At 34.5% G+C, this 16,467-nt stretch overlaps 1 protein-coding gene across 1 annotated transcript; it reads left to right on the top strand.

The window, feature by feature from the left end:
* Nucleotides 1-3,024: 3,024 nt before the first annotated feature.
* LOC141719528 (protein SEMI-ROLLED LEAF 2-like) lies at nucleotides 3,025-12,432 on the top strand. Its single transcript, XM_074521909.1, has 20 exons — nucleotides 3,025-3,156; nucleotides 3,283-3,508; nucleotides 4,798-4,872; nucleotides 5,048-5,163; nucleotides 5,705-5,819; nucleotides 5,943-6,071; nucleotides 6,487-6,534; nucleotides 6,687-6,850; nucleotides 7,066-7,262; nucleotides 7,392-7,684; nucleotides 7,845-8,000; nucleotides 8,079-8,459; nucleotides 8,566-8,715; nucleotides 9,083-9,158; nucleotides 9,704-9,831; nucleotides 9,975-10,175; nucleotides 10,292-10,432; nucleotides 10,521-10,649; nucleotides 11,437-11,670; nucleotides 11,887-12,432. Exons 2-20 carry the CDS (start codon nucleotides 3,374-3,376, stop codon nucleotides 12,046-12,048), a joined length of 3,030 nt encoding a protein of 1,009 aa, XP_074378010.1. The 5' UTR covers nucleotides 3,025-3,156; nucleotides 3,283-3,373; the 3' UTR covers nucleotides 12,049-12,432.
* Nucleotides 12,433-16,467: the final 4,035 nt, after the last annotated feature.

Here is a 16,467-nt window from a genome sequence, read left to right as displayed (position 1 = left end):
CTTGGGGGATTCTTCTTCAGCCTTAAGAGCAACTGTTCTTGACTTTCCTCCTTTCCTCTTGCTTCTTTGTTCCATCTCAAGTTCATGAGTCTTGAGCATCCCATAAATTTCATCAAGAGTCATTTCATTAAGATTATAGTTGTCTCTTATTGTTGTTGCCTTCAAATCTCAGCTTTCAGGAAGAGCCAACAGGAATTTAAGGTTTGAGTCTTCAAGATCATACTCCTTATCAACCAGTGACAAATCATTCAAGAGTTTGACAAATCTATCATATAAATCAGTCAATGACTCATTAGCTTTTGAGTCGAAGTGTTCATACTCTTGAGTAAGTATTGTCTTCCTGTTCTTCTTAATCGTATTAGTTCCCTGACATCTTATTTCCAAGGCATCCCATATCTCCTTTGCAGTCTTGCAGTTTATTACCCTGTTTGATATTACATTATCAATGGTACTATGCAGTAAGTGTCGTACCTTAGCATCCTTAGCAATTGATGCGATATCTTCAGCAGTGTAATCACTCTTCTCCTTTGGTACAGACTTTGCTGCTTCACCTGCAACTGCAACATCGAGCTTGGTTGGTTTGTGAGGTCCTTCCTTAATTCTATCGAGATATTCTGGATCTGTAGCTTCCAGAAACATGGTCATCCTCACCTTCCATATGGGATATTCAGATGGTCTCAATATGGGAACTCTAATCGTCTCATATCGGCTTTGGATTTGTGTCTTTGGAGGTTCTTCAGTTTTGGTGGGCTTAGTTGGAGTTTCTACTTCAGACATGATTGTTTTTGGATCTTAAACTGTTTGTATGTTAACAGATTGGCTCTGATACCACTTGTTAGGTCACACACACTATAGAGGGGGGTGAATACAGTGTATATCACAATCAAACCGAACTTTAATAACTCAAGTAACAGAAAACGAACTTTATTCAAAACAAAAAACTCTCTTACAGTATGGAACTGTCCTCTCTCAGTGATGAACAAATATCACGAGAGCTGCTAGGGTTACAATGAATAATCTTCTCGATAATGATAACACTTATAGTGTAAACCCTATGTCTGTGTTTATATACTACAAAGTTACAAGATAATCACTAATTGATATGGAATATATAATTCTGCTTCCTAAAATATATCAATCAGATATCTTTTCTTCCAAGTATTCTATTCTTCATAGAATTCCTTCTTCATGCATATCTCTTCTTATGTTTGTCTCGATCTTCTCTTCCTGTAAATCAGCTGCCTTCCTTATCTGAACGTTTCCTTTAAGTCCTGATATTATCTTCTGATAAATATCTCCTGAACCTTAAGTACTGACGACTTAAGTTCTGACTTCAGTATAAGTGCTGATTTCAGTTAAGTACTGATTTGTCCTGTTTAAGTAAGATCTGAAAACTAAACATAAATCATATTAGACATGACATTATCAAATATATCTAACATTTCATCTTTAATATAATAGTATAGATAAAAATATAATATAAGTTTCCTATTTTAAATATAATAGAATTGATAGTCGATTAATTTTAGGTGTCTTATTTTAAATATAATATTAAATATCATAATATGAGTGTCCTGTTTTAAATATAATAGAATTGATAGGCGAGTAATTTTAGGTGTCTTGTTTTAAATATAATATTAAGTGTCCTATTTTAAATATAATGGAACGACCAACAACCAACAACCAAACTTTTAATGTTTCGTCTTTAATATAATAGTATATAGATATAGATAGTATAGATAAGTATATAAATATAGTATTGATAGATATAGCATAGATTGAAATAATGTTAAAAATAACAATTTTTTGGTGCAAATGGCTGAAAATACCCATTCGGGAAGTGGATGACTGAAAATACCCATTTTGGAAGTGGATGGCTGAAAATACCGTTTTGGATACGCATTTGTCATTTGGGTATCCTGTTTTGTACTAGATACGCATTTGTCAAATGGGTATCCAATTTATTTTTTTATTTTTTTTAAGATACGCATTTGGCAAATGCGTATCTCAATAGTAATACACAAACTACAAATGCGTATCTTTAGTAATTTTTTTAGATACTCAATTCTTAAATGCGTATTACACTTATTCAATTACAAAATGCGTAACCAAAACGGTATTTTCAGGCATGTATTTTGAAAATAGGTATTTTCAGCCATTGTACCCCAAAAATAGGTATTTTTAACCATCACAGCATAGATTTATGTATCAAAATAGTATGGACTTCATGTGGGTTAAGAGGGAGTGGGATTATACAATCAAAACGCAAATCTGACAGGTATTGAGCCATATGCGAAGAACACTAATCGGCTTATCCTATTTTGGCAATGGCTTCTGGCATTTTTTTGATCGTATATTCGGGAGGGAAAGACAAAAGGCTGACTAAATGCCATTGCACCTTTTTAAGAAATTTAGAGTTGATCTTATATTTTTATTGTGGTGATCAAATAACTAGAGTCTAGAGGTAACAGTAGTCTTTTTATAAATCATTATAAATTGGTATATCACTGTGAGGTAAAGTGCTTTCATGCTTGTGATTTCCCAGTATATATTTTTTCCCCTTTTATTTCTGCAGTTCTTGCAGCTTGGCATGAAATTCATCCAACTTTTTCATGGAAATGTCGAACTCATCAGCTACAGAGCTTTCTACTTTCTCACTGGTTATTTTAATTTGACCACATGTCATTTGAATTTGAAATCTAGTGACTATCCAGTTAATTACCCTCAGTTTAGTTCGGAACATGCATAATTTGTTGTTTCTGTAAATATTAGGAGCCCGAGTAATTGTTCCAATTTGCAAACGAAAAACATAATTCACCAACGCTCATCTGCGGACAGCCCAGTGCTATGCAATTCTCCATCCAAAATAATAATTTGATCCTCTGAATTGCTATCTCTATAGTGCTAAAAAACTTACGACATAATAATTTTTGAATAAGAATTTCTAAATATAGGCTTTAGGTATAAAATGAGTAATCCACATATAAGCCATAAACCATGCAAAGGATATATAAATAGGGAACTCAACAATTTAGCTTTCATCTCTCCCTCTCTCTCTTTTTCTTCCTTTCTTTCCTTTGTTCATCTGGTTGGAGGGATTCAGAAAACCCGCATTTTCACCCTCCAATAGCCCTCTCTCAGGCTTCGAACCCATAGGTAAATTTTTGTTGAATTCAATTTGTTTTTAAGTTCGAATCACACAAATGATACATGCGCGTGTTTAGGTAATTGTAATGTGCATGGTGTTCTGTAGGTTTCTTCTAAATTTTGATTTTTTTTTAGGTTCATAAAAAAAATGTGCATGTACTGAGGGAATTGAGGGAGGGGCAAGGAAATTGTATAAAATTATATATCGAAAAGAAGGAAAAGGAAAATGGGTGTGATTTCCAGGACAATTATTCCATCATGTGGAGAACTCTGTTATTTTTGCCCTGCTCTGCGCCCAAGGTCACGCCAACCTATTAGGCGCTACAAGAAGTTGCTCAGCGATATCTTTCCCAAGTCTCCGGTAATTACATTATTTCAAATTGTTGACTATTTTGCGTATAAATTTGTCAATTGTCATAAATATGTATGTGGATGTGTGCTATGTAAAATGTATTTATATTCCTTGGTTACCATAAGAGACTGATACAATGTGGTTTTTATTGTGTGTGTTTAATAGAATTTATATGGGCATGAGTATAGGTTGTCTAGGACTTGATCACACAGGCATTAAGTACTGTTTCTCTTTTTGCTAATTACTAATACTGGTTTTTGCTTGGTTTGGTAATAGAATCAATACAAATAAAAATTCATCAACACCATGTATTCGGGATCAGAAGTAGACAACTCTTCTATCTTATCCGTAATGCAAGTTCAGGAGTACTAATTAATAACTATAGAAATATATTGTTGGTGACGTGGGTCGTTACGTGAAGTTCTAATATATATTTTTGAATATTTCGTGCCTTCACTTTATACTTGTAGTATGATGGTGTTTTGAAATTGAGGAGATAGTGTCCAGAACCGCAGATAGGTATGGGAGGGAAAAGAAATGACAAATGGAAAGTTAAAAAACAAGGCATGTTAATGAAAATAAGCTCAAGTTTTTATACTTGTTAGTAAAATATTTTTATGAAACAAAAATTGCAGGTAATACAAATAAACTTTTGACAGACTTTATTCAGTTTTCTTAAGATACTTGTAGGCTCTAGATAACACATTGGCATTGCTAATATAATTTGTGAATGTATGAAGGTTCCTGCACCGCAGATTATACTTAGAATATTTCTTATGAAATGCTCCATCGTAAGGAAATCTACGAATTAGATTAAAACACATATCAATCTGAGTGGCACCATGAAGGAAAATTTGAAAAACCTCCGAGATATGAGTGTAAAGAGATGATCTACTACATCCAAAGGTCCTAAGCTATTACTTTAAGCATTTTGTAACTGATGTGCATTTGGTGTGGAACTATATATATATCGTCTTCCTGAGCAAGTTATGTATTCAACTACATACGAAAGAACATACAGATTTTGGACTGGGACAGGTAATCTATTAATTGCCTTACTACTTTAAAATCTCTGTAGCAAGTGCCAAGTAGCAACAAACATGTGTTCCTCAATTTTTTTTTGAACAAGTATATACTCTTGTACTTGTGCTTCATGTTTCTCTTGACTACTTGTAAAGCTTGAAGTCTTAAACTATTAAGCATTTCAAATTTGTGCTTTTCATAAATTGGAGTGTTTTATTGTCTTGAAATTTCATTATCATAAACTATTAAGCATCTCAAATATGTACTTTTCACAGGCTGAAGAACCCAATGAGAGGAGAATCGGAAAATTGTGTGAATATGCTGCAAAAAATCCTCTACGAATCCCAAAGGTAGAGTTGCATTTGCATCCATATTAAAATTTGACTTTGAATTTATGTGTAACTGGATCTGGCGTTTCTTTTAGCATACATGTGGGTTGGTTCTTTGGCAACTGATACTGCAGATTCATATTTATTTTTGTTTCAATTTATATATTGATGGCATTCCTATATTTTTATGATCCAGATCACGACTTCACTTGAGCAAAGGTTTTATCGAGAACTGAGAAATCAGAACTTTCGCAATGTAAAAGTTGTCATACTAATCTACCGGAAGCTGTTAATATCTTGTAAGCAGCAAATGTGAGTTCCACGTTATTTTTTATTTATCATATAAAAGGTTTTAGCAGTTATTTGCTCTTCTACTCAGACCCTTTATTTTGTGTTCAAATTGTTGAGTTTCATTAGAGAATATCACTCCTTATGTAGTCTGTTCACGTATATATATTTGCGAATGTCCTGGTTCTCTGTTTATTACTTTATTATATATTTATATTATAATATGCACTTTCATGTATTCACATTGTATATTTGTGCTAAAACTAGATCCTAAGACTTAGGGATGTAAAAAAAAAATTAAATGCAATTGCAAATCCCCTCTCTAAAACTAACACATTATGTTACAAACTTAATTGGGCCTGGTGGCCTAGAAGCAAATGAAGCTTATTCCTTGATCATGAAACATTCTCCACCCAATCATTGTTATTCTACTTATTTTGACATCTGGACTTGTGGTATATACGGTCAATTCCTGATTCAACCCTTCTGGAGTTTACAGAAGAACTTTGTTAAATGCATTTTAGGTTCTCTGTAACAGATTCTAATCATTGAAATTGCACCGCAGGCCATTATTTGCAGGCAGCTTGCTCAACATTATTTACATTTTGCTAGATCAGACAAGTAATGAAGACATGCGGATAATTGGATGTGAAGCCCTTTTTGACTTTGTAAATAGTCAGGTGGAAGCCCTTAATAATCTCATTCTCACTTACATTTTCACCTCCTGGGCATTAGTATTAGCTATGAAGCTGGAAAAATAGATTAGAAAACTTAAGCTAATTCAGTACTACTTGCTTGTGTAGCGGGATGGTACTTATATGTTCAACTTTGAAGGGTTGATTCCAAAAGTTTGTCTTCTAGCTCAAGAGATGGGCAACGATGAAAAGGTCAAGCAAATGCGATGTGCAGGACTTCAAGCACTTTCTTCAATGGTACCTTGCTTTAATAAAACCTACATATGCTTGGTTTATTATACTACTATGTATTGTGCGTGCTCCATAACAATGTGCATACTGATGAGAACTGGTTTTTAAATTTCCTTTCATAATTAAATTCTTTGTATGGATAGCCTAACAAGTTAGTTGAGTGCAATCATCCATGTGCGTACTTTACTGTTGTCTCATTTGTAGTTTAGGTTGTTTTCGAAATGTTTCATTACATAGGATGACCTTTGGGTCATTAATTTAGTCACATACCTAGCGACATATTATGTACTCCCTAGCACAATATGTTGCATATAGTTGTCTAATAGTATATTTTATCAATATTGTTCTGTACAACTTTCTATATATGGAATTTAGAATTCTGTGTTTATCAAGTGATAACTTTTAACATGTGAATTTACAGATATGGTTCATGGGGGAATACTCTCATATGTCAACCGAGTTTGATAATGTAAGTGATGTACTTACTAGTGAAATTCATGCAAGATTTCTTTATATATTAAATTTGATACCTATCATTATGGTGGTGGTTAGAAATTACCACAAGTCTATTTCAATTATGCAAAATCCGTATTCTTTAACTTTTTATTGCCTTAATAATAGGTTGTTTCAGTAGTCCTGGAAAATTGTGAAGAGAAGTCAGATAAATCTGCTCAAAATGATCAAGATACTCAAAATAATAACCCCCCACCATCTGCAGCTATCATGTCAAAGACTACTTCTTGGAGGAATGTTGTGAATGAGCAGGGTGATGTTAATGTGACAGTGTAATGTTCTTACAACTACATACTGAGCTCCCTCCCAAATAAGATTCCCAACTATTTATTTAGTAAAGTAAATATACATGCTATAGACAACATTAAAAAATGACTTTTCATGTTAAAAACAACCTAATTTGCATATATCAACTTGCAAACTCTGACTAGATTCTTCCATTTGTGGAGTACATCTCTTGTTCTCTGATTATTATTTTTTCAAACAGCGAAGATGCAAGCAGTCCAACATTTTGGGCTAGAGTATCCTTGCATAACATGGCAAAGTTAGCCAAGGAGGCTACAACCGTACGACGTGTTCTAGAATCTTTGTTCCGCTATTTTGATGATAATAACCTCTGGGCTCCTGAATGTGGACTTGCTCGTTCTATATTAGTAGACATGCAGGACATAATGGAAAAATCTGGTAATTGACTTCTTTTTTTATCTTTGTGCTTGGTTAGTTTACCACCATAAAATTTCTGCTCCTATTTTATAATACTTTAGCATTAGGTTCTTTCAGATATTTAAGCATCTCATGTTACATAATTTACAGGTCAGAACACACACTTCATGTTGTCTACCTTAATTAAGCACCTTGATCATAAGAATGTCCTGAAAAACCCGAACATGCAAGTAGACATTGTGCTTGTTGCTACTTCACTTGCTCAGACAACAAAGAGTCAGTCATCTGTGACAATAGTAGGTGCATTTAGTGATATGATGAGACACCTCCGTAAAAGTATACATTGCTCTCTTGATGACTCCAACTTGGGTGAAGAAGTCGTAAAATGGAACAGGAAATTCCAAGAAGCCGTTTATGAGTGCCTTGTACGGATGTCGCAGAAGGTGATATTTTGACTATGCATTGTCTTCCAAATACCTATGCAATCAAATTATGCTTTCTTGTACTGTAACCCACTAGACCCGTGATTTTTTAATCTTATGGAAAGAGTTCATCGTAACTTGATTTTTCATAAATTTAATACATGATAATTATGGAAGACAGGTTGGAGATGCTGGACCCATTCTAGATGTTATGGCTGTAATGTTGGAAAGCATCTCAAATGTTACAGTTATGGCCAGAAACACTATGGCTGCTGTTTATCGTACTGCTCAAATTGTTGCTTCCTTGCCAAACGTCTCGGATGAGAAGAAATCAAGGGTTAGTTAATATTCATCTTAAATTAGTCCCTGCTGATAAATTGTATGACCCTTCAATATGAGGTTTTATGTGCTGTAGGCTTTCCCAGAGGCCTTGTTCCATCAGTTGCTTTTAGCAATGGTTTCTCCAGACTACGAAACTAGGGTTGGCGCACATCGTGTATTCTCTGTTGTACTTGTCCCTTCATCTGTCTGTCCTCGTCCTTCCTCCACCAATACAAACTCAAAAAAGGATATGCAGAGAACATTATCAAGAACAGCCTCCGTCTTTTCTTCTTCAGCTGCACTGTTCAAGAAGTTGGGTAAGGAACAGGAGAAAAATAATAGTAATTTAAATGGAGAGGATACAAGGAACGATAACCCATCCATACTGAACCGGTTGACATCATCGTACAGTCGATCTTTTAGTATGAAAAGACAATCATCACAAGAAGAAAATAGCACGTCGGAACAGCAATCGGTATGGCTAATATCTTCTGACCATGTTAAGAACCAATTTATCTTCTGACATGTACCAAAAAATAATTACTAATTTCTATCTTCACAAAGTTATTAATTTATTGCAGGAGGGCATTTCCCTTAGGTTAAGTACGAGGCAGATTAGCCTTCTTTTATCTTCAATTTTGATGCAAGCTATATCTCGTTCAAATACGGTTGAAAACTTTGAAGCGATTGCCCATACCTTTAGCTTGGTGATGCTATTTTCCAGAACCAAGGTAATATTGTCACCCTAGATTTACCGTTCCTGACTTATGCCATATGAAATTTATTTCATTTTTTACATTTTTCTTTGTCATATTGATTGTGAAGCAATTAGGTCATATTTATGTTTGCCTGTTGCAAGTTTTTAACTTCAACTTTGAGTCTGTACAATCACAAAATCTATTTCTTCTCTTATTGCTGTTCTGGAATTCTTTTTATGCATGCTACATATTTATACTGTTTTCCTTACCAATTTCCAACTTATAACTCCTTAGATTTTCAAACTATTATTTCTTTCTTACACACACAAACTATTAGTTGAAACATAAATGTTATTGCTTTCCGAAATTTGACTTCGTCTCTTATTTTTCTATCATGCAGAATTCAAGCCAGGATACTCTTATCCGTGGTTTTCAGCTTGCGTTTTCCTTGCGAAGCATCTCTCTTGGAGAACGAGGTAGGTTAGATTCTTTGTTGAAATGTTTGTAGTTTTTGACATGATATAATGAAGCATTCTCATCCATGTAATCAAGTAAAACTGTAAAATCGAGATTGTTGTTTAACGCACCTTGAACAAGATGGGGGCAATTCCTGTCCATTCAGATGGAAGCATTGGACAAGAGGGAGATACTATATGTTCTTTATATTTTACCAGTTCATGAAGTGTTGAACTGAGAGAAATCATGAATTTTGGCAATGATTTTCAGGCTAAGACTTAGCACAATAAACACACTAATTGTATAAAAGTTGCATTCTATGTATATGTTAACTGAATTTACAAAGCGAGTAGTGTATAAGAACAGATCAGGTTGTTTAAGAGATGTGTTTTCTTATAAAGTACGAAATGATACTATAAACATATTTCCATTCAGTCTCCAAAACACAATACGTCAGAATTACTAATTAGTGTTTCGTCTATGAAATGTTCTACCATTTGCATTCTAATTGTTGAAAGTTTAAGATCTAATAACTTCTGCCAAATAATTATATCCCTCATTGCAGTGCCTTTGCAGCCATCACGACGAAGATCACTCTTCAACTTGGCCACCTCAATGATAATATTTTTGGCGAAGGCCTACAATATTATACCTCTCATTCCTGCTGCTAAATCTGCTCTGACAACCGAAACTGTAGGTGCTAGTATGCTTTAATATTGATATCAGAAAAAAGAAATTCTGATTCAGCACCTATATGTGCTTGTTCACTCGTTTTAGTGTTGTAGTTTATTGTATTTCAAGTAACTTAGTAATGTTATAAATGATGTGGTCAACAGGTTGATCCTTTTCTTAAACTGGTAGACGACTCAAAGTTACAAGCGGTAAAGAATGAGTTTGGTAAATCTGGAAAAGCTTATGCCTCAAAAGAAGATGACGAAGATGCCTTGAAGTCACTTTCATCTATAAAAAGAGGTGAAGACCAATCTAGAGAATCCTTCGCATCAATTATAATCAAGAGTCTGGGGACATCGTCAGATGTATGTAAATGTTTGGTTTCTTTTTATATACAAAACATAATGTGTTGTAGATGATTGCTATAACTCTGACTTTTATAAGCTCTTTTCTTGTTTGTATATCTCTTGTGTGGGTGCAGACAGATGCTTCAGCTATTAGGGAGCAATTGCTTCAAGATTTCCTTCCAGATGACATGTGTCCAATAGGAGCCCAAATATTTGCAGATTCCCCTGGGCTGATCTACCAAAGCAACTCAATAGATGATAAATCTACCAATAAAGTACATGTTCTGTGCATCTTCCTATTGTGTAGGTTAATTAACTTGTTTCCTGATTCAGTTTCCATCGTTTTATGTTATAAATTTTCAGGCTGAGCAACCACTATTCACTGTTGATGATGAATTCCTTCCCGATTCTACTGGAAGGAAAACTAGTTCTGATGCGCGGGCGAATCCTGAGCTTCCAAGTCTTTTGAGTGTAAACCAACTCCTAGATTCAGTATGTTTCCAAATTGAGCTTCCTTACAATAGTATTGTGCCCAAAGAAATTGGTAGCAAAATAATGAGAGTTTAATTTTAATCACATATGAAGATTCTCTGTCCGTATATGCCTAATTGTTAATATCCACCTTTACTTTCTTGTTCGAAACTGTCCTCTAATTGCTATAAATTATTGAAAAATTAAATAAGTTCGGTAGCCAAAAAACGAGCTAACAATCTCTGTTAAAGCACCTAAGAGTCTAAGACATAGCAAAAAAAACCTAAGACTTGGTTTTGCAAGTTTGCCCAACTAGATATATGTGAATGCTTCTGAAGGTGTATATGTGCATTAATATACTTGCATTGATGGATCAACTTAAAAAGAAAAGTCTAGGTTCGATCTACCCGGATTATAAAATTTGGATGATGATTTGTCTAAGTGCTATGTCCAGTGTCCCTCTAGATTTCCTTGATGCATACAACTGAAAAACCATATTGTAAATTTACCTTCTGGCGTCATGGACTTCTCTCCAGCTTTAAGGATAAATGGTTATTACTCCCACTGCGTACACAAATTAGACAATTATTTTAGTGTATGCATGGCCAAATAGATCCTTTGAGGTCATAGAAATATGTAGCACGTGTTTGTATATCCATGATGCATATGGTGTCCTTGGCAGCGAGATCCCATCTATATCACATTGTGCAGTCTTCCCAAATTGCACAAGTCTACCGTTGATGTAAATCTATTGCTTCCATGCTGAATTAAGAAAAAACTAGTATAATGAATGTTAACTCTGTTGCAGGTTCCAGAGACAACAAATCAAGTTGGACGGATGTCAGTTTCGACAGCACGGGATTTGTCTTACAAGGAAATAGCTAACCGTTTTGAGAACCTTCACATGGGAAAGCACCAGAAAATGTCAGGCTTATCAACTGGTCAAAATAATCAAGGATTCTTAATCGACTTCACTCGAGAAGATCACAACCAAAAAACAGCTATTGTAACACATCCTCAAGTGCAGCAAAATACCTATCGGGTAAATTGTTAAATTATACTACTTACTTTCTATATAACATTCTGAAAGATTCCTTCATGATTATTTTAAAGAGGAAGTACAAATCCCACTTTATTTAAAAAATACGCACAAGTGCCTTATCGGGATCAATAGATAACCATTAAGGTCCTTGATTTACATACATTTGGATCACATGTTATATGCATGATCCCTTGATTGTTCTTATCATAATTGCAGTCTGGAAATCCATTTGTTGATTCAAGCTCTGATGCAAGTTCTCAGCTTCAAACTGCTTCTGCTCCAGTGCCATGTGAAACTGAGTATCAACATTATTCCAACACCTTTAGATTACCAGCTTCAAGCCCGTATGATAACTTTCTCAAGGCTGCTGGTAGTTAGTTATCTTCCATAGCACCTTCGTTAGGAAGGTGTATATTGCAGTGGTCTTACGTATATAAAGGTAAAGGAAATCTCTCATGTTCCATTTTGTAACAAAAAGTTTGTAGTTCTTCATAGAGCTGAATTACTTGGCAAGCCATGTGCATCTTCTTCCTTAGTTCATTTGGAATTTGCAGGGACAACAATGGTTTTTGTTTTTATTTTTGGTTTGTTTTTCCGAGTGTAGAAAGAGATATATATTGATGTCTTTCTTTTAGAAGAGAAGGATCATATTTAGTAAAGGTGAAGTTCTCGAGTACAGGTGACATTTATAAATGGAACTTTGAGGGCTTTCATTGTGAGGATTTTAGGCTGAAGTAATTTCTAATTGTTGTATATTATGTATTTGTTCAACAAGTCATCAATGTCATTCTGTTTGAACTATATTATATATCTGTGGTTACTAGCATTTGATCACCACTTCGGGTTAGAGTGTCCTGCATGCCCCAATCCCCGAATTCGAGATTGATCCATGAGTTTCAACATGTTTGACTCATCTTCATTTTCTCTAATTTTCTTTCCTTGTCCTCCACCCTCTTTTGAGTTTCTGTTCTCTCTCTCTCTCTCTCTCTCTCTCAATTTTCTCACTTCAATTGCCTCAAGCTCTTTAGATGTTTTTAACTTTCAGCTTTCCCGGCAATGGGAGCAGTTCTTAAATTTTGGTTCCCTTCAAGAAACACCTGCAAGTTTTGGGCTTGTGTACTTCACCAAGTGTTTTTCAGAAAACTTTTCCAAAAAAATGGAAAAATCTAAAACTGTATTAACTTGATATTTTCTAAAATGAAAACTAGAAAACTGTGTTAACTTAAATATTTTTTAAAATGTATCCACTATATTTGTAATGTTTTTCTTCTAACTGCTTGTAGTAGTCCGAGTATGCACCAAGTCCAAAGCTTACTCAGCCTCTACATTGTTTTAGTTAGCTCCAATTTGGCAAGTATGTCTTGATGAACAAAGTGACTAGCATCCAAATCAGTTATAATTTATCTTCAAATGATGTAGGAAGATTTTCGGTTTATATTGAGAATGGGTTAAATTCCACAATAAAAAAGGTATGATCAAGCCGAGAATTACATGATCACGCTATTGAGAATGCTAATATAATTAAGCTGCTGGTTTGCAAGATCATGCCAAATTGACCGAAAGTTTTTGTGGAGGATATGGACATTGTTACATGATCATTCTGCTTTTATTTATTATTAGCTCACGGTCCGTGCGATGCACGGGTCTTAATAAATATTTATATATTTTCATTTCTATTTTATATAATGTTATTATAGTTCTTTATAAATAATTAAATACTAAATAATGAGTATATAATTATAATTTCATGATGTATAATTTAAGTTAAGTTCAAGTAGTATAAATATTATATGATTTATGAGATCCTATTCATAAATAAAAATATAAATGTTTGTTATTGGTGAGATTTGACCTGAAAACTTATATATATTTTTATAAATAATAATTTAAATATTTGTTGTTAAAGATATTCGAACCTGAGAACTTATATGTATCTTTATAAATAATAATATAATTTTTGTTCTTGGCGGGATTCGAACCTGAGACCTTGTGTACTGTATTTTTTTAGTATTTTGATCAAATGGCTTTGATTATTTGATGAAGAAGATCCGACGGTCGTGATGTAAATGGATAACCAAAATAAGGGTTAACCAAACTACAAATTGTACCCCATTCCGGTTATTATAGTATAGTATAGATTTGTTTTAAATTAGAATTTATTTTTATATTATTTTAGATGTATATCTATATATAAACAACATCACTATGTAACGAAAAAAATCTTTTATTGAAATTAAAAATTAAAGAGTTTCTTTCTTATCTTTCTTGTGGATTCAAAAATTCATTGTGAATTCAAGGTTTGTCTCGTGTATTCAAGGTTTTTAAGGATTTTTCGTGTAAGAGTCCTTGCGAGAATTATCGCTTTCTTCTCTTATGCTTCCGTGCTTCATTAGTTGGCATCAGAGCAAGCATTATCCTGTCTTTTCGTCACCTGCTTCTGTTAGGTAATGAATTACACACAGAGGGGGTGGATGTGTTTTTGTATTTTTTATGCTTTTCTTGAACTGGTTGTGTTTGTGAACAAAGTAAATCAAATGTTGTAGTGAAATGTGTTCATACAGAAATTAAACATGGAATTTCCCATCCTTAGATATTCTGCTCATTCCTTTGGCCTTGAGCTCTTCTGATCTTTTTATGAACATCTCTATTTCTTCATCATACTTCCTCCTTCTCTCTTCAAATTCAGCCTCATTTCTTTTTCTTGTTTCCTCCCTTGTAATCAACCATTCAGCTAGAATTGATCTCCATGCCCTTGTGGCAGTATCCTTATCATTTAGCAAACTTATCATTCTTTTAATTTCTGTGGGAGAAAGAGAATCCAGGAAATCACAGCCAAGGAAGGTGAAAGACCCATCTTCAAAATAAATTATAACTTCCCTTAGAGATACAAACCAGACTCTAACTATTTCTTCAGCTAGATGTTGGAAATAATATTCATCTGAGATACACCAATTTAAAGGTAGAAAGTCATTTTGCTTAAAGTAGTTCCAGATGGCCCTTTCAGTAACTTCAACTTTTTCAGTAGACTTGACCTTCTTAGGTTTTCTCCCAACAGTCTTGAAATGAGTTTTAGTGATGGTTTGACAAAGGTAGGACTGCGATTTTCTTTAGAGATGTTTGGCTTGTCGTGATTGAATTTTTAAGGAAAGAGTTAACAGTTTGCTTGAATAGAAATTTAGACTTTGAGGTTTGAGGTGGTTTGATGTTTAAGATAGTTGATGTTGAAGGTTGAGCTGAGGTTTGAGCTGGAGCTGTTGGATTTTTAGGGTTTGCTGTAGTTCTGAGCCATCATGTCTTCTCTTACTTCTTCTTTCACTTGCCTTCTTTTTCTCTTCATTTTTCTTCTCATCCTCCTTCTTCTCTCAACCCTTGCTTCCATATGGTTTAGTGGATTGACTTGGATTTGAGCCAGAAGGATTTTGATCACCTTTCTTCTGCTCATCATCATCCAAATTATCCTTGTTGATTTGAGTTTTGGGAAAGTTGGCTTTAGCATCACTCAAGTATCTCCCCAACAACTTTATCATCTCTCCATCATCATAATTTTTATTCTTCTTTGATTTTAAGTCAGTTTTCAGAATCATGATAAGCTTCTTGTTGGCCGAGACACATTATTTAGGGATTTGGAAATGTTTGGAGTGTTTGGTGTTTGGACAGATGTATGTTATACCCTTGCTTGGCTGTAGGTATGCTTCAGGAAAAGCAGCCACTTGTGCATTCTTCAATTCAGTTAGCAGCATGGTGTCTTCGTGAGTTACAACTTTGACTTTGTTGATCATAATGTCCAACTCAGATGCCCTCCTTGAGATAAGATAATTGATGGACACCTGCATACATTTGTCTATCCCAGAGTCATTTATATTGACCACAATCCTCTTTTGTAGAAAATTATCTTGATTCACCATGACCACCCTTAAGAAGTTTATTGTCTTATCTAGGGCCTTTTTATATGTGAAATGATTATCATTGAGAGAAGTTTTTAGGGCCTTAAGCAATTCATCAAATTCTCTGCTCAGACTAGGTCCTTCAGCAGCCCTAATAAGTCTCTCCATGTCAAGATCTACTTCTTGATTTGAGTTCTTTTCAGCACCCTGGACTTGTTAAGTAGATGATCCGGATTTTTCTAGCCTAGCCTCTATCTCCACCTTAGTCTTGTTGGCAAGCATGAGGAGGGAAGAAGGAATTTCAGGCCTTATCTGTTCTGGAAGTGATGGTAGAGGAATGTTGAGCTTGCCCATGATGGCTCCCAAAGCAACAGAGTTTTGCATTTGAAGGTGCTTATGAGAGTCCACCAGGGTCTTTATATCTGTGTTGGCTTTTGACTAGAGAAGTCAAAGCTTGAACTTGAGTGTTGAGAGAAGCATTGGAGTTTTCCAAAGAAGCTACTTGAGTCTTGAGTGCTTGAATGTCTGGAGAAGAAGAGCTTGTAGTAGAGATTGTAGTAGATTGACCAGAAGTAGCTTGCATAAATTTCTGAATTTCATCCATGACCAAAAGTGAAGGAGTGTATCTTGCAGTGTGCATTTGATCCAACTTCAACATTGTGTCATTGGTTTTACTGATATGATCTTGAACAACTTTGTGCAAGGCTACAAATGATTCCTTGCATTTTTATCAATCCCACTGAGATCATACCTAGATATTTGTTCTGAGAAGTGCTTGAATTGGTTTTTGATCTCAGTTTGAGAAGGGATGATTTGGTCCATCTTTTCTCTGACCATCTTCATTACTTTGTCTTGATGACCATTTAATGTGATTTGTAGAGCTTTTCTAAAGTTATGGAAAGCCTTGATCTGA

This window comes from Apium graveolens, chromosome 1 (genome assembly GCF_009905375.1).
Source record: "Apium graveolens cultivar Ventura chromosome 1, ASM990537v1, whole genome shotgun sequence".
Classification (NCBI taxonomy): domain Eukaryota; kingdom Viridiplantae; phylum Streptophyta; class Magnoliopsida; order Apiales; family Apiaceae; genus Apium; species Apium graveolens.
The sequence above is the reverse complement of the archived record's forward strand: the minus strand, read 5'-3'. Positions and strand labels throughout refer to the sequence as shown.